Source organism: Nansenia antarctica (genome assembly GCF_963989245.1).
Source record: "Nansenia antarctica genome assembly, chromosome: 4".
In the NCBI taxonomy this organism is placed as follows: Eukaryota; Metazoa; Chordata; class Actinopteri; order Argentiniformes; family Microstomatidae; genus Nansenia; species Nansenia antarctica.
The window spans coordinates 3946913-3966214 of NC_137689.1; the positions used below are offsets into that span (position 1 = coordinate 3946913).

At 43.4% G+C, this 19302-nt stretch overlaps 1 protein-coding gene across 1 annotated transcript; it reads left to right on the top strand.

The window, feature by feature from the left end:
• Positions 1 to 1691: 1691 nt before the first annotated feature.
• syt13 (synaptotagmin XIII) lies at positions 1692 to 14922 on the top strand (the record flags this gene model as incomplete). The annotated part of the gene is made up of 6 exons (XM_080530451.1): positions 1692 to 1865; positions 4921 to 5143; positions 5507 to 5644; positions 7192 to 7493; positions 12325 to 12445; positions 14618 to 14922. The coding sequence occupies 6 exons, from the start codon at positions 1692 to 1694 to the stop codon at positions 14920 to 14922; spliced, it is 1263 nt and encodes a 420-aa protein (XP_080386577.1).
• Positions 14923 to 19302: the final 4380 nt, after the last annotated feature.

A 19302-nucleotide genomic window follows, 5' to 3' on the forward strand; every position in this document is an offset into this window, starting at 1 on the left:
TATGGATAACGGGTTCAATACCCACTGCATTGTAGTATTTAATTTTTTCACTTTTGGTATGTTTGGGTGTCTGCATGGGTCTGTGACGGATTGGAACTGTTCTTCTTCGTATTATTATTCCTACAGTTTCTAGGTTACCGTCGTACAGCCTAGTAGTCTGTCGCAGCCAGGATATGATCTTATGAGAAAAGTTCTGCTTCTCCCCCAAGTTGTTCACAGATTTGGGGGTGTGCAAGTGTGGGTGATGTTGTTTCCATGGAAACGCTCTGCATATCATGCAAAAGTTAGAGGGCCAAATATAGAATTTGAGACTAAGGATTCCCTCCCTCTCAAGAAGAAAAAGGAGTTTTCTTATGTTAATGCAGCAAAATATTAATAATTGTCTGTTAACAATAATTTTGTTAAAAGGTTGGTTTTTTAGAGACCTAGATTTTCACTTCTGATGTCATACAAATCGTGAGCTTAGAATGATAAGGTTCTATCTCCGTTTAGAATGATAAGGTTCTATCTCCGTTTAGAATGATAAAGTTCTATCTCCGTTTAGGGCAGTTCAGAGATATTGAGCTTCAAAGTTTTTACATTCCATTATCTTTTGTGAGATGGAACCTTTGTATTTTAGGGATTACTAACTCAAAAATGTCAACATTTAAAAAATAACACCACACAGGCATTAATACACACCTAATGGATCAGATTATGTAAAAAAACTCAATTTTGAACCTTATAATTCTAACGTCACGAAATGTCATAACAAGACATGGATGTCTCCAGTGCAACTGGAAAGGGGTCACTTGGTGAAGAGAGGAGATGGATCAGAGGGATGGAGGGAGGGGATAGTGTTTTGTTACGTCCCCAAATATTATCCCGGGGATATGGGGAGTAACAGAAGTTACCGACACCGATACACACTACACTACCACCACACTAACCTGCCGTACTACACAACAGCGGTAGCTAAAATGTTAACCACAAACAACAACTACAAGGCGTTATAGACTGGCCCACTGGCCCCATCTGAGTGTCTCTCTCCCAGCCTTTGGTCCTCCACCTCCTCCACCCTTAATTAGGCGATTATTGAGCACAGGTCATCACCATGGCAATAGGCAGGGAGGAAGGGCAATCACCTGGGAGAAACACAGGAAACAAACAAAACACACACAAACACACTAGACAAAGTAACAGAGGAAGACAGAGAGTGACTGAAAGATAAGGAGCGAAAAAGCGAGACCGAAAAAGAAAGTCGAGGGAGGGAGGCATCAATGAAACACCCTCGCTCTGTCTCAGCCAGTCAGCCAGCCAATGCACTTTCACTCCTTTCCCTCCCCTCCCTCCCTCCCTCCCTCCCTCCCTCTTCTCCCCTCCCTCCCTGTCTCCCCCCCCCCCCCCCTCCTCCTCTCACTGAATTTATGCGCTCAGACAAGGCGGGCTGCTTCTCTGGTAGACAGAACCGTTCTCCCTCTCTCTCTCTCTGTCTCTGGATGAGGGATCTGCATAGAGAGAGAGTGTCTGAGTACCAGCTGCTGGATGTCAACTCGCTCTTCTGTGGTCCGTGGACTATCCAGCCCAGCGTCACATATTATCTGTTTAGCTATGCAGCCTGAAGAGTAACTTAGTCATTATTTTTTTCCCCTTTTTTCTATTCATCACTTTATTTGGGCTGTGTAGCTGCACCTCGTCGCCACCCCCCCAGAATGATTTTTACCACAGCTGCTGTCCTGGGAGCCACCCTGGGCACGGCGTCGGGCATCCTCACCCTCTGTGGGCTCTCTCTGATCTGCAGGTCCTGTAAGAAAGACAAGCTGGAGGGAGGAGAGGACGCGGACCCAGAGAAGGCCAAGCCCAGTGTGCTGCACTCTCCCCAGCAGGTAACGTAAAGCTGCCCTGCTACCTGCAGTAGTGGGACTGGCATGATGATTCTCAGATATTACGTGACGTTAGAATTATAAGGTTCTATCTCAATTTTTGTCAAAATTGAGTTTTTTACATAATCTGATCTATTAGGTGTGTATTAATGCCTGTGTTTTTTTTTGTTAGTAATTCATAAAATACAAAGGTTCCATCTCACAATACATAATGGAATGTAAAAACTTTGAAGCTCAATATCTCTGAACTACCCTAAACGGAGATAGAACCTTATAATTCTAACCTCACGATTGGATAACTGCTTAGATGAGAATCTATCAGTGACTCTGTGATTTAAGTGACAGAAAGAGACAGGACTATTGCAAGTGTGATTGCTAGAGAATGCCTGGGGATATTGTGGGGTAGCAATGTGTAAAAGCTGTTGATCTAAAGCCCAGGGCTATTTGGTTTTTGAGTAAAAACAGGCTCCAGCAGGCACAGTGAACATAAATGATACATTATTTTGTATGAAATCATATACATTATTTATTTTTATTTTTTATTGTTTAGCACTTTTATCTGACTGACATGTTTAGTCATCATTACATTATTCTCCAAAATAATGATGTTAATCAATTAGATTACGTCCAGACATGGTCTTTTTTTATCTAAGATGTGTATGTGGAAAATGTGCATTGAACAGAAGAGAAATTAGTTAGTTCATTTTGGTGGGGTTTTCAGAGGCAGCAGATAGAGGATATTGTTTGGCTGCATTAAATAGTTATTTGAGAATAATAATAAAGATTGTGTTCCCTTCAGAGCTCTACATTGTGACGATAACTGGATCACTGAAGCAGTGATACCATATGCCTCACCTCCTCCTTTCAGGACAAGATGTAAATGTCGTAATATAGATATTCATCTAGATCTCAGGAAATTCAGGGGTTAAGGGACACCAGATTGTAAATAATGACATAATTATAATATACATTTCACATGTCATACTCTGTGATAAAATAGAGACATTCAATGTAGCTAATTTAGCTTGCAAGGAGTTATTTATTTGCACTTGTCCTCAAAATATTGTGGGGATAACACGCTATGTGTTCTTAGACGATGTTGTTCCTGTAACAAACTCCGCCTCAGTAAGTCTCTTGTGGAACTACAGAGCGTTAAATTGAAATACAGTATAACATGAATTCAATTCCATCGGTTACTCTTATGAGTTGTGTCATACATATCCCTGTACAAGGGATGTGAAGGATGCCCGTTCTTTGGACTGCTATAAATGCTTGTGCTTGTGTTTGTTACAGATCACTAATGTACCAAAAATGATATAGTGTATGGTGTGTTTGTCTGTGATTGCGTGTGTGTGTGTGTGTGTGTGTATGGTGTGTTTGTGTGTGAGCATCTTTATCCCTGCTCACTCACACACACAGACAGACAGACACACACAAACAGACAGACCCACACAGACAGACACACGCACACACACACACACACACACACACACACACACACACACACACACACACAGAGAGGCTGCAAAGGTCTATGACAAGATGATGGAGTATGAGCTGAATAATGCAGATGACTTCCCTAGCAATCCACCTAAGCTCTTTCTCTCAGCATGCACAATACAATACCATACAAGTGACGCATACATGGTCCAGAGGAACACCACCTCCCTGTCTGCTCCCTTATTGAAGCCCTAAGTGTGTGCTACTGAGGTGGGGAAAAACACTTGCCGAATAGAGAGAGAAAAAAAACGTTTTTTGTCCTCCCCTCTTGTATATCCTATCATGCGAATAAAGTGCAATCTATTCCACAAGAAAAGTACAATGCTGTATCATCAAATAATAATAGCTTTATTCTGATTCAACGTGATAATGATAAATACCTCATAGAACATGTATTCAGCAGTCCTCTCACTTCTAGACCCTCATTGGTACTAGTTTTAGAATTACAGAGATTTTGGGGGTGAATGATGCAAGAACAGGACAATGGTGAGGCACTAAGAATAGATGGGAAGAATAGAATTAAGAATAGAATTCTCACCAGAATAGAATTAAAGAAAGAATAGAATTAAGAATAGAATTCTCACCAGAATAGAATTAAAGAATAGAATTCTCACCAGAATAGAATTCTCACCAGAATAGAATTAAAGAAAGAATAGAATTAAAGAAAGAATAGAATTAAAGAAAGAATAGAATTAAAGAAAGAATAGAATTAAAGAAAGAATAGAATTAAGAATAGAATTCTCACCACTAAGAATAGAATTCTCACCAGTGTATTATAACTCAGCCCGGTCCAACTACCCCCATCTGAAAGGGCCACAATTATCTGAGTGCCACACAGCGAGAGATGCATTCACAGTAAATGTGTGTACCGTGGATCCCTGTGGGTTTCCTGAGTGCAGTGGTTAGGCACTGTTGGTCGTTATAAGACCCTCTATGGTTGGTTACATACAACAGGCTTGTTTTCTGAGAACTAAGGGATCAATACTGTAGGACTGATAAATGATCAACATCTTCTTGATATTATCCTCTTGCCAGACCTCGCAAAACATACTGTAAATCATGTTGTTTTTCACGCCGCTTTTGGAGGTGTGGAGGATTTTATAGATGAGCCGTTCTGGCTTGGATTGAAGTGCACAGAGAGAGCGATGAGAGAACATGCTCGTCATTTCTTTAGATGTTTCGTTCCACAAACCCTCCCCCACAAAGGCAAAGAATGGTTGATGGTTGTTATGTGCGTCATCTCTTCTGTCTGGGTAGGACTTTTTTGCAAAAAGTTGTTGCCTAGATGCTAGCTTGGAACATTGAAGACATTTTTAAGAAAGCCTGAAGGAAGCCATAAAGAAATTCTCTTTATTTGGAGCGCCAACCAAGCAAGGTATTTGATTGCTTTAACGCGCCGCAAGGCGTCACTCATTTCCAAATGCGTTTCCACCTCTTTGTAGCTACTTTCTGCAAAGGATTTCCCCAGGCTCTCCGAACTATGGTCTCAGCGAGTTAGCCTGTTATCTTATACACAACTAAGATTTCCCCCCTTCAACATAATTTCTTTCTCCTCTAGTTCAGTGTGGAAAAATCGACAGAGCCTATCCAACCGAGGACGCTGCTGAAATTCCCCAAAATCTACAAGCCCAAACCATCAGTGACCTCACCCGAGGTCATCAACTACCCAGATGCCCCAGGGAAGGCGACCGAGCAGCCTGCCCCCAGGGGACCCTCCACCGAGCCAGACGCCGGTAACCAAGCAACGGATAGCTCTGATATCTGTGTGATTCCCAGGCAAGGTACATTGGCAACCAGGAGTGTTGTAAGACTAACGTAGAATACTTTGTCTCTGTCAGCCTGTGCAGTCCTCCTTAGTAGTCGAAAACTAATGATGTTGGTCCTTCGATGAGTAAAACAATTATTTTTTTAAAAAGAAAAAAAAGAAATTCAAGTCCCATTCATCCTGAAACAATTATTATATGCTATGGATTAATGATCTGAAATACAATTAGCGAAACAGCGCTGTGCTATTGTAGGCTCAAATACTAGTTAAAAGTCTGTTTCCTACTTCAGTTGATGCACACAGGTATGTACATGCTTACTGTTGAACACTTCCCCTGATAACCAAACCCAGCCCTTACCCAGCAGCCTCTTTCACCCAGATTCCAAGGATGAAACCCAGTGTGGCCGGGAGCTCATCAATGGGACGACCGCACGCCTCCCCATCCTCCACCCCAAGCTGCACTTCTCTCTCACCTACCACAGCCAGGAGAAAGAACTCCACATCACCATCATAGAGGGTAAGGCTTTATCATATCAACACTACCCTCTGCCCCCCCCCCCCTATTATGAGCTAATAATAATAATGTGATATCTCTCTACATCAGTACCTGTGAAAAACACCCACTTCACTTAATGTAAATGATCTAGTCGGGTGTTATGGTAACAGAGCTAGAGGTTAACAAGTTGTTGACTCCAACAAGAACAAGAGAACGGAAGAAAGATTTTATTGTGTTATTATCTGTGGTTGGACCTAACCAGCTGCCTTCACCTATATATTTGTTTTTTTGCTGGATCTTATAGGACTAGTTCTTATACAATTAAAACATTTTTTAATTAAATGGTTATCAGAGAATGGAAAGCAAGAGAGCCAAAAGGCCTAAGTGTCTGAGTGGTGTGGTGGTGTTTGACGTGTGTGCGTTGACGTGTGTGCGTTGGCACTCTGGATGGCTGATCCCTGGCCACCTGCACCTGGCCACTTGTCACAGCCAACCGAGTGCCCATGTGCTGGAACCAGCCACCCAGAGTGCCAACGCACACACGTCAAACACCACCACACCACTCCAGACACTTAAAAGCATTGTCCAATGAAAAGGTCACCAACACAGTACTTGGCCCTGCGGCAGGCGAATGGACGTGTGGGTGGTTGGAGGTTGTGTTGTGTGAGAGTATGTGTATGTGCGTGCGTGAGTGTGCATGTGCGCGTGCGTATATGTGTGTGTGTGTGCGTGTGCGTGTGTGTGTGTGTGTGTGTGCGTGTGTGTGTAAGCTGTCGTTGTGTTCACACTCGTGTCTCACAGGGCTAACTGACCGTGCTAACGCAGGTCACAGGTCCTCTGCAGGCGGGCTAGCCGTCTGCTGGATCTGTGGTTTGTTTATTACCTGCAGTGGGCTCAATTAAATCTCCTTGTTTCTCAGCCCACCGCTTCACTCACGGCTATTTTTATCCAAGGCACACACCACCACATAGTCTGCTTTGTTATTGGAGAGAGAGAGAGAGAAAGTCCTCTGTTTTGTTTTCCTCTTAAGTACTGCTTAATCGCCTGTGTTAAAGGATGCTACTACAATGGCACAAAGGGGTAAACGCTGTGTGGATTTGTTTGCGTCTCTTTTGCATTGTTTGTCATAACCGCATGTTCTATAAAGACGCATAAAGGACATTGAGAAAACAGAGAGTTCTAAGTAACACTTAGTAGTGTACGAAATATTTTGCATTTTGTGGTAATTGTTGCTTATTTCAGTAACGAGGGAACAGCTATTCAGATTCTTTATTATTAAAACTATATCCAAACCGTGCATTTAGCTTATGCCAAATGTCTTGTTAAGGATCACATTGAAATCTAAGTGAAAGCTGAATAACTATGAATAATTAATTGCATCTTGTCATGTTAGTGATCTATGGCGTCCCTCAGCTACAATAGGCCTACAGTAAATGTAATGGATGCACAGTGAATGTATCAAGTGTTAGGCTATTATCTGAGCTTAATTTCAATTGGGGGCCACTGGCTAAATCCCTCCCTGCCCTCCCTGTGTGTCTCTCTGTGTGTCTCCCTGTCTCTCTCTGCAGCGGAGCAAGTGAGTGTGGGCCCAGGCTGTGAGGGGTACGTGGCCGGGGTTCTGAGCTCGGCGGCGGGTCAGAGGGTGGCCCAGACCTCGGTACGCAGCCTGACCAGCCACGTGCGCTGGGAGGAAGGCCTGGTCTTCTCCCTGCCAGGAGGGTACGAGGTGGAGGGCGAGGTGGCCATGTCCCTGCACAGCTGTGACCGTTTCTCCCAGAACACCAACCTGGGCGTCATGAGGTTCAAGATGGCCGACGTGGGCATGATGTCCAACGCCGACTGCTGGGTGGACCTCCAACCGCCGAAACAGGTACAGGCACACAGCACAGTACTGCTTCCTGCTACTGTAGATGCTGGCTTGAAAACAACCTCATCTTCAACTATTAGCTGGAGCTTAGATCGATATAATAGTCATTATGTTTCATATTTCTTTTTATATTATTTGTGTGTAGTATAATAGTATTGTGTTTCCAATGTCATTGAAGATTACTGTAATTGTCTGTTACAGTCAATCTCTTAGGAAACAAGAGTGAAATAGAGAATCAAAGAATTCTCCCCTCCAAGACATAGTACTAAATTACAGATCTATTTCAGATGGATTTCTGTGTCACTAAGTCTTATGGCGAACAGTCATGTATGTGGGGCTGGGGGGGGGGGTATCCATCTGTTGATGTTTACCTACGCCACAGCTATCGACAGAAAAAGGATTGCAGTTGGGATTGGAATGGAGGCAGGTGATTTCAAAATGTTATTCCCATTTTTCATCTTTCTTTCAAAACAGGGAATTGAATGGCTCACACGGCTCACCTTCATAATGACGGTGTCAAAATAATTTTCTGCTAAATCTGTGTTTTCATTCCCTTCAGTGCATGCAGAGCATGGTTGGAACGGGAGGGCGTAGTGAGTGGCTCAGCTGGAGCTATAGCGATCTAAATCTGTAGTGGAGGCTCACAGCTCACAGACAACCTCCAGTGTTTTTTTTCCTTACGCCCCCAAAATCTAGAGATGACATTCTGGCATCCGAGGTTATGTTTCAACTAACGATCTCTACCTTCTGCTAATTGGCTCACCTCTGCTTTAACGAGATGACAGCAGCCATTGCCATGGAAATCCTTCAAAATAAGATCCTTTGTAAGTCTTAAATCATCTGAAACCACCCTGAGGCACCACAGATCTCTATCCAGACTTCTGATAGCAGCTGTAGTTTGTAGGATACTGTAACTGTATTACCTATAGAGATCTATGAATCTGGTGAAACATTTCCCTTCAAGATGTTGTGATTATAAGTAGTCATTGTAAAGAATTATGGATATCCCCTGTCTGTCTGTCTGACCTGGGCCAGGTATCCTAGGTTACCATTCTTACCAGTTTGTTACAGGAGCATACAGAGGCAACGGTACTTGTGTGTGCATTGTATAATTAACTTAAGCCTGCCTGCCTGTCTGGCAAGCACCTTCTTCAAGCACAATAAGCTTGCTTAGTGCTCAAGATTTAGAGGGATGATATAACCATCCTCTTTTATGTTGCGTCTAACCTTGAGACGCGGTAGCTAAAGGGCAGCTCATCTCACTCTGCTCTCACTGGCGTCTATCCGATGCCTCCATCAGTCGGATCTGAGGAATTGAATTAACAAATGTTGTTGTGGTTGTGGAGTTTTTTTCCCCATACAAATTATTTTTTTCACGCATTTCTATGTTGCTGTGTTTTTCTTTGAGATGTGAACATGGAGTTTCCTCCTAACTGTAGCAGGACACAGTCGGAGAAGTCAAAGGATTACAGAATATGAATACGTATATCTATGATGATGATGATGATGATGATGATGATGATGATGATGATGTAGTATCATGCATTTTAGAGTCCAATACTGAAACAAAGAAACAGATACTCTAACACGTCCCTATTGTTTACCTCTTGTCGGGTGAGCTGGCTGACCCACCAAGGCTTCACTTCAATTAAACCTCAGGCTAATAGGGGACACCTGAGCAGATAGGGAGTTAATTAAACCTGTCAGGCTAGCCTAGCTCCCCATCTTCTCCAGCCCCCCCCCCCTCCAGTCTCCTCAGCCCCTCCAGCCTCCCCATCCCCTCCAGCCTCCCCTGTCTGCTGCAGAGTGAGATCACTATCTACGTCATCCTAAAGACCCGGGGGATCTTTTTCCAGGGATGCGCAGGAGAGTGTGAAGTCATGCCAGGAATGACAAGCAGGGATAGGGGGGGCCAGAGAGGAGGGAGTGGGATAGGAGGATGAAATTAGATAAATAAAAGGATGCCAGATATATAAAAAGGGAGATGAGATAGAGAGGGAGGGAGGGAGAGAGGGACGGAGGGAGGGAGGGAGGGAGGGAGGGAGGGAGAGAGGGACGGAGGGAGGGAGGGGCGGAGGGAGGGAGGGAGGGAGACGGGTTAGTGTGACTGTGGATGGGGGAATTTGTGTGATGTGGGGTCGGGTGTGACGCAAATGATGCATCGCAGCAGAAGAAGAAGAATGGCCATAAATAATTCATCGTTCCACTCAGCGAGAGGCTTCACAGCTCTTCACTCAATGATCATTACGGCGTAGAGAACACAGGGGCAGATGGCGCTGATAGAGGCCAAAGATGACAAACACACACACAGACACACAGACACACAGACACACAGACACACACACACACACACACGGTATATACACAAACACACACACACACACACAAATACTGTATATACACAAACACACACACACACACACACACACACAAATACGGTATATACACAAACACACACACACACACACAAATACGGTATATACACAAACACACACTCTCACACACACACACACAAATACGGTATATACACAAACACACACACACACACACACACACACTCAAATACTGTATATACACAAACACACACTCTCTAAATAGTCTACACACAGACACACACCCACACACACACACACACACACACACACACACACACACACAAATACGGTATATACACAAACACACACACACACACACACACAAATACTGTATATACACAAACACACACTCACACACACACACACACACACACACACACACACACACACACACACACAAATACGGTATATACACAAACACACACACACACACACACACAAATACGGTATATACACAAACACACACTCACACACACACACACACAAATACGGTATATACACAAACACACACTCTCTAATAAGTATACTTATTCATATAATAAAGTCTATTCACAGTAATAGATTAGTATTTTAGAAAGAGGCGGTTGTAGATGTCCTTGTCACTGTAACCCAACAGACTGCTGCTTTGGCTGAACATTGAGAGATGACGATGATTACCAAATCCGCAAAAAAGAAAAGAAAAAAGAATTCCAATAGAAACCATTGAGGGAGAGGGATGAATTGCGTCCAAGGATGTTAACGCTAGTGACATAATGTATGATCCAGTCAGTACTATTCAATAAAACACACACACCACTACCCATTTGGCATCGATTACTTGCCACGGCTCTGATGTATTGCTCAGTGCAAATCAACGAGTCAAGGCTGCTATTTCAAGTGTTTACTTGCTATCGATATAAGACTCAAAAAGTATACTTAAGCTGTATAAATTGCATACTGGTCTGGTCTTAAGCACTGCTAAAGATTATGCATGGAATTTATGCATTTAGATGCATTTAGATGCAATGCAAAATTATGCATTTAGATGCTATCCTATGCACTTTGAATTGCCTCTGTTGTATGAAATGTGCAAATAAGATCCAAATAAACTTGCTTTGCCTTTTCTAAAGTCAACTAGGAGGCCATCCTGCCTCTACATATTGAATATATTATATGTGTCCATTAGCGACAGTAGGTAACCCTTTAGGTTGGCATGGTTGGACATTATGGAAACCATTTCCTGTCATGACTCTTGATCAAGACTGTCTCGCTAAATCTCCAAAATGTAAGATCAACTACTGTCACGCCTCAACCCTCCACGGTAATTTATACAGTGAAATACAATATTTACTTAATGTAGATGAGTCTTAGAAGAAACCATGAAAAAAATACTTACAGTTTGTAGCATATTGCACCTACCTGATTCTCTCCTCATCCTCATTCATGCGTACAGCCCATGCTCATAATTGGTGCAGATTAGCTCAAGGCTTTCAATATCAGAGATTTGTGCATAATAAATAGAGCACAATAACATCTATTCACATCAGACTCTTAATAACAGGCATCATGGTCATTTGTGTTTAATGACCTAATCTTGCAGAGGTGAGGTGACTCACAGACTCACAGACAGTCCATATAACTACCGGTGAACACGACCTGTGTATCGACTGATGGTGTCAAAGTAATAGGCACAGGCACACACACCTTATTTGGATTTATATGGATGATATAACTTGCGTTATAGTCTTTGTTGTCTCTTGACTTGCGCAGTCCCAGTGTCTCAGTGGCCTTGCAGTTAGAGTGTCTGTCTGCCCTGAGATTGGGGGGTTGTGAGTTCGAATCCCTGGCCCCTGAGTCATACCAAAGCCTATAAAAAGACTATAAGTCTTCTTCTTCCTTCTTACGCCTATCGCTCCTTTTGGAGGAGCATAGGCCATCGACAACAGTTCGCCAGGGTCCTCTGTCCTGTGCTTTGCTTTCCAGCTGTTTCCATGTTAGTCCACTCTGTGTGATGTCTGTCTCCAAGTCCCTGCGCCAGGTGTTCTTGGGCCGGCCTCTCTTCCTTTTGCCTTGGGGGTTCCATCTAAGGGCCTGTCTGGTGGTGCTGGTGTTTGGTTTGCGTAGTGTGTGGCCGATCCATCCCCACCTTCTTCTCTTGATTTGTTCTTCCACTGGTTGTTCGCCCGTTCTCTGCCAGAGATCGTTGTTACTGATGGTATCTGGCCAGTGGATGTTCAGGATCCGCCTCAGGCATCTGTTGATGAATGACTGCACTCTAGTCATTGGGATCTTGGTTGTCCTCCACGTCTCTGAGAGCAGAAAAAGACTATAAGACATAAGTGAATGTTATATAAATATGTTACGGTACATGTGGGAAAACGGTTTATGTCGGCATTTCCCGGGACATGCCAGCATAAACAGTCGACTTGGTACATGCTAGCATGTCCCTATAAAAATGGGCGTGTTCTTGTACCCCGCAGGACTGCCAGTCAACAGGAGAGCTCCTCCTGTCCATCAGCTACCTGCCTGCAGCCAACCGTCTGGGGGTGGTGGTGATGAAGGCCAGAGGGCTGCAGTCGGACAAGCTCAAGGACTCTATAGGTAACCTACTGTACCTCATCCACCTCCCTCATACACCTACCTCATCCACCTACCTCATCCACCTACCTCATCCACCTACCTCATCCATCCACCTAACTCATACACCTCCCTCATACACCTACCTCATCCACCTACCTCATCCACCTACCTCATCCACCTACCTCATCCACCTACCTCATCCATCCACCTACCTCATCCACCTACCTCATCCACCTACCTCATCCACCTACCTCATCCACCTACCTCATCCACCTCCCTCATCCACCTCCCTCATCCACCTACCTCATCCACCTCCCTCATCCACCTCCCTCATCCACCTACCTCATACACCTCCCTCATCCACCTACCTCATACACCTCCCTCATACACCTCCCTCATCCACCTACCTCATCCACCTCCCTCATCCACCTCCCTCATCCACCTACCTCATCCACCTACCTCATCCACCTACCTCATCCACCTACCTCATCCACCTACCTCATCCACCTACCTCATCCACCTACCTCATCCACCTACCTCATACACCTCCCTCATCCACCTACCTCATACACCTCCCTCATACACCTCCCTCATCCACCTCCCTCATACACCGTGGCTCATAAGGGGACGCTACTGCTCCTCATAACATTATGCATGCGTCCGTCCTCCTGTGGATGGTCGAGAATATTTCAATAATTCAATGGTTATGGAAGGGGGACACATTGAATATGCCTACTGCAGTATGCAGTTTTTTTGTTGTTGTTGTTCAGGTTGGCCACCATGCTGAGATGTGTGTTTTGTTTGATTCAAGTTTATTACAATCCAGTAGGTTGGACAACTACAGGAAGAACGGGACAGGACAACAGAGCCACAGGAAATAGCTTCTACAATAGGAATTCCATTAGCTAAACCCACTCCTCTAATAATATAATTATTGGACATAAGTGAATGTTATATAAATATGCTACGGTACATATGTGGGAAAACGGTTTATGTCGGCATTTCCCGGGACATGCTGGCATAAACCGTCAGGATGGTTCATGTGGGATAACACATTCTTACTTTTAGCACCATGGACAGCGCCAGCGGCACGGACGGGATTTGCTTCACACTGTATTTAACTAAATAGCCTACGACTAAAGCAGCCTATATTACATCAATCAAAACATATGTCTAGCCTACATGCAGTGAACTCTAAAAGTAGGACCAACACATTTGTAAATGGGGAATGCGGAGTCTGCTATGTAAGGGATAAAGTATGGCCAGCCGGTCAAATCCCTTCAGTGCTTTACCAAACCTCTCGGCTTCACCTCGGGGTTCCGAACGCACTGTCGGGCTCTTATCTTTCGATAATGACCGACATTATCCCGCGTATTACACGGCTGCTTACCAACGACATGAATAATTCATCTTGTGAGAGGCGACATGGTGGCTGCTCTCCGTGTCAGATGAATCTTCTCGACGTCTGACCGTCTGACCATCATTATCAAAGCTAATATCTCCTCATATCCTTCTCAGTATCATACATGTTCTTTGCCATGGTGGAAATAAAAAGCAAGAATCAAGGTCAACAACAGCTCAACTGTGTGTCAACAAGTTCTCGAAAGGCGCTCCTCTCACTTTGATGCATGCACGCCTAAAGGCTTCCTGTGACGCGCGACCACTGGCCTTGTTTTGTGAACATTAGGGTCTAAAGTTAAACAAACTTTAAGCGACAGTTGAAAATAAACACCATCGTCCTGTTTTTCTTGTTTAGGGGGGGTAGAACCAGTAGAACGAGCGATTGTCCTATCAGAATCGAGTATTTTAGAGAGAGGATAAATGCTTGTCAAATATTATTATTATTATGTGTTTATTCTGCTTAAAACAGTTGATAGGGCAGGTTATGTCATGGATTCAGAGATCACTGTAACGCTCTTTATTATCTAGGCTATTACACGTCTCTCTAAAATACTCGATTCTGATTGGACAATCGCTCGTTCTACCGGTGAATTATGTCTCCTTTGGCCCGATGAGCTGGCCCGATTGATTCTTTTCTTTGTCAGTATATACAGTATGGTCCCAGACAGTGGGAATCAAACCCACAACCTAAGCATTAGCGTTATAGCGCCATGCTCTACTAACTGAGCCACCAGAGGAATGTTGTCATGTAACCGTCCATCATCGCTGTTCCTTCCCGCCTCTCCTCTCCAGACCTGTCAGTGAAACTGGCCCTGAAGCACCAGACCACCAAGCTAAAGAAGAAGCAGACCCGGCGGGTCAAACACAAGATGAACCCCGTCTGGAACGAGATGATGATGCTGGAGGTGCCCAGGGAGCTGCTGGCCAAATCCAGCCTGGACTTGGAGGTGTTGAACCAGGCAGGACCTGGCGAGCTGGAGACCCTGGGCCGTTGCCAGCTGGGCCTCCAGGCCTCCGACACCGGGCTGCAACACTGGCAGCAGATGCTCGACAACCCCCGTAAGCAGATCGCCATGTGGCACCCGCTGTATGCCTAAAACAAACAACCAAACACCTGTCCTCCTCTATGCCCCATCTACATAAATATAACACAAAATACCACACATAGAATATCAAACTAATGAGGGCTGGTGTAATTCCTGATCAGGGGCGGCATCGCATGGCATCAAATACTAGAGAGTTGAGGTGCCAATTCAAATGCTTTCCTGGATCAGCATTTACGACAGCCCCCTAGTCCATTTTTCAACTGACATCGAAACGTTACTCTCCTATTATCAGAAAGCAGAAAGACGAGGAGTCGCATAAACCTTCAGTCAAAAAGCGTATTAGATCATGTCAAGTTATCCAGAGTGGCTGTGCGTTTTAAAACAAGGTACAGTTATGTGGACAATCAGAGTTCTGACTGGACAGAACTGATATACTACTGGATATACAGTATAATACGAGATTTTACAAGATTGTACATTTTAAAACTAGGTACACATTTGATATTTAAAATCGCATTGCTGCAGTGTAATACTGCACCTACAGACAGTACCTATATTTAGCGACTTCATCTTCAGAAGAGATGTGACATATTCTCATACAGTACAGTCGCTGTTTGAACAGTATAAATAAAGCAATGTCTGCCTTTGTGTTGTATAATTCAAAAGCCCTGTGAACAACTAAAAGCAGTACCAGTTTTGATTTTCCTTTGACATACTGTAATTGTCATGGAATTACAGTGGATGGTATGTTTAGAGTTCCTTTCTCAGGCACAGACAAAGCAGCTAATGTTATACGCACCATGTAGTGTTCCATGAAGTAACATTCAGTATTTGTTTGATTCATTCTCATCAATATGTGCAGATTGTATTTATCAATAAATGGGGAAACGAGACAGGTGGTCTCACTTCTAAATACTATAACGGGAATATACCTACAGTACTTGTCACAATTGTGCACCTGGTTTTAATGTCGTCCATTTTGCTTCCGTTATTGTGCACAAAGAGAATTTTCCTCCAGTATAATACTTTTACAAAGCTTTTGTCAAGTGAACTAAACTGCACCAATATACTGTCTGTATGCTGTCAAACATGATATGCTGACTCACGTTAGTCAAGATGTGGGAACATATCAATAGAACACGCATGCTCTTCAACAGGTCTGATTCTAGTTACACTGCTACTGATGTACCCATGTACATTCCATTCCATGCATCACAATGAGCCCGTCCTCCGATGTCTACCACCACTAGCCTACACAGATCACTATGTGTCTGGCTAACGTTAGACATTCTGCAGACATTGATCTCGTCACAGAGATCATCAATCAATAAAATATGATTATTATAATTCTGTGGATATACTGTAATATAAAGCTCATTAATTACCTAACAAACCCTGGGCATTTTCTGCTGATGTATGGCTTCCCGTAATAAAAAGCCAAGCAAAGCTCTCATCATCAATATCACTAATTCGATCCAAATGACACAAAAGTAGATTCACAGGCAATTACAGCAAACGAATGTTATAGTCATAACTTCCACTGGCCTACCAACTCCAGACATACAGTATAATGAATACTGTGAAAAGCAATACCAATAATTACTCATTACGACGTTAATCAGTCAAGTAATTTTAATGATTTCCAAAGTTTCCATATTGAAACCCATATGGAAATGAATTGGAAAGTTTCCAAACTTAGGCAACCCTATTCACAAGCATGGAATTGTATTCACTATGATATTGTATGTTGCATCTTTTTTGTCAATCATACAATTAAACAAATCGCTTCACATTCAACTAGCCTAAATCTGCTCTGCTGTAATAAAAATGCTGTTTCTGTGTTTGAATAAATGTTTTTTGATTAAAAAAAGAAATAAATGTCTTCTTTTAACTTAACAGAACTTATCAGCACTCTTATCTGCTTTTCTGAGATGGTTTGTAACCAGACCTTCAATTCAAGACTATTTCCATTTTGGACCAGATACTGTAGCCTACATTTTCCCAGTAAGAGAGGAAGCGAGACAGAGTAAAATAGTTTCTAACCCTAATGAACTGTTGGCCTGAATAAAGACTTTTGGAGACTAGGTGTTGAATTGTTATTATATTTACCTAAGCATTACCATGTGAAGTGACAGGCAACTGTTGTTAGTTTATTAGGACTAATTTTGTAAAGCACAAACACAATATTGCCTCTATCCTGATTGAACACAGATGTTACATGAACTTTGCTCTCATCTTCATTTTTAGCTCTTAAAATGTATTTGGGTGAAACCTTTTCCATCCTAATGGCATCTCTGGAATGAACAATAAAAGTACACGATTCAGATCTAGTCTAATTGAGGAGATCATGTGAAACAGTCATGAGAGAGACAGAGAGAGAGACAGAGAGAGAGAGAGGGAGGGAGAGAGAGAGAGGGGGAGAGAGAGAGAGAGAGAGACAGAGAGAGAGAGAGAGAGAGAGAGAGGGGGGGGAGAGAGTGAGTGTGAGAGACAGAGAGAGAGAGAGAGAGAGAGAGAGACAGACAGAGAGAGAGAGACAGAGAGAGAGAGAGGGGGAGAGAGAGAGAGAGACAGAGAGAGAGAGAGAGAGAGAGAGAGGGGGGGGAGAGAGTGAGTGTGAGAGACAGAGAGAGAGAGAGAGAGAGAGAGAGAGGGAGAGAGGGAGAGAGAGAGAGGGAGAGAGGGAGTGTGAGAGACAGAGAGAGAGAGAGAGAGAGAGAGGGAGAGAGGGAGAGAGAGAGAGGGAGAGAGGGAGTGTGAGAGACAGAGAGAGAGAGAGAGTGAGTGTGTGAGAGAGAGAGAGAGAGAGAGAGAGAGACAGAGAGAGAGAGAGAGACAGAGAGAGAGAGAGAGGGAGAGAGGGAGAGAGAGAGAGGGAGAGAGGGAGTGTGAGAGACAGAGAGAGAGAGAGTGAGTGTGTGAGAGAGAGAGAGAGAGAGAGAGAGACAGAGAGACAGAGAGAGAGAGAGAGAGAGAGAGGGAGAGAGAGAGAGAGAGAGAGAGAGAGAGAGAGAGAAACGTCTAGTTGCTTTGGCTGAGCACACTCTTGGCTACAGCAGGAGGTCCTCTGCCACTGTGTCCTCTGGTGTCCTCTGGTGTCTCCTCCACACTCACACCCTCACAGACAGATGGGAGTGTAAAGTATTCGGGGGTCGTGACTGAGTCATGACCTCAGAGACAATGTTCAAGTTGCTGTGAGTAAAAGAGAAATTATATGAAGTTTTGCCAGAACATACAATCTCAATCAATACTTTTTTCGTTTTAAGTAATTTTTTCCTCAGTGGGGCAGTCATATTCTTTCTTTTTATTGCGATAGAGACAGTAGAGCTTTTTGACAGGAAGGGTGGGTGAGAGAGAGAGAGAGAGAGAGAGAAGGGATGACATGCAAGATATGTCTGCGGCCGGAATCCAACCAGGAACCCTGTGGTTACATGGTCGACGATTAGTGTGTTACGCCACCAAGCGCCCCCAATCTGTCCAACCTTCAGAATCAGTCTATTGGTCTATCAGTATACAGAATGCCTAAGTAACACTAGCCTGTTTAAAGGATGTGCGAAACATCCGTACACTACACACTTGTTCAGTACACACACTTCACAGTCCTAAACAAGTGTTTGTAGATAATTATGCTCTAATGTTATCGGTTACCTAAGAGAACAGCAGAGGGGATGTGGTTGGATATGAGGTAGTAGGATATGCAAGCAAGAATGCATCATCCAGTTGTCTTCCTGTCCTGCCTATCTATTACACATCTCCCTACAACTGCAGACATGGCCTGAATTAATAATGAATGTTGCCTCCACTCTGGTTATATATACAGTATAACAGAACCAATATGATACAGTAGTACAATTCTACTCTAGAGTGGTAATCTCAAGGTGGTATTTGTGAATCTGTGATTAAAGTTGAGGAGAGCAGGATCACTGATGACAGCCTAAAAAAACAACCAACAATAACCAACAATTAACATTGTTAGAAAATGCTATTTATGTTTATACAACAGTTAGTTCCGACCAAGTAATTTGATTGGACAAGAGGCGTTCCATGAGTGCTGATATACAGTATAACAGCACTGGGACTTTTAACTAGCTATATGTATCACTCCGAAATGACCGTTAATACAAAGTAGCTAGCGTGCAGATGTTTGTGTTCAGGTTGCTAGGCAACAACAGTCCAGTTGCAGAACTATTTCTTGTTGACGGAGCCAAAATAAATTATTAAATAAACAAACAAATCATAATCTGTTGTCACTTATTACTGTTAACTAATAAATTGCACTGTAGAACTGTTGTATAAAAGCAATATCATAAGTATGTCACAATATGAAAGGCTCGTATGAAACCCGGTTACGACAAGAGGAGTAATGAGGTTCTCATCATATGCGCTTCACAATGCGTGCCTCGCGTTTGTACGAGCTCATTGAAAGAACCC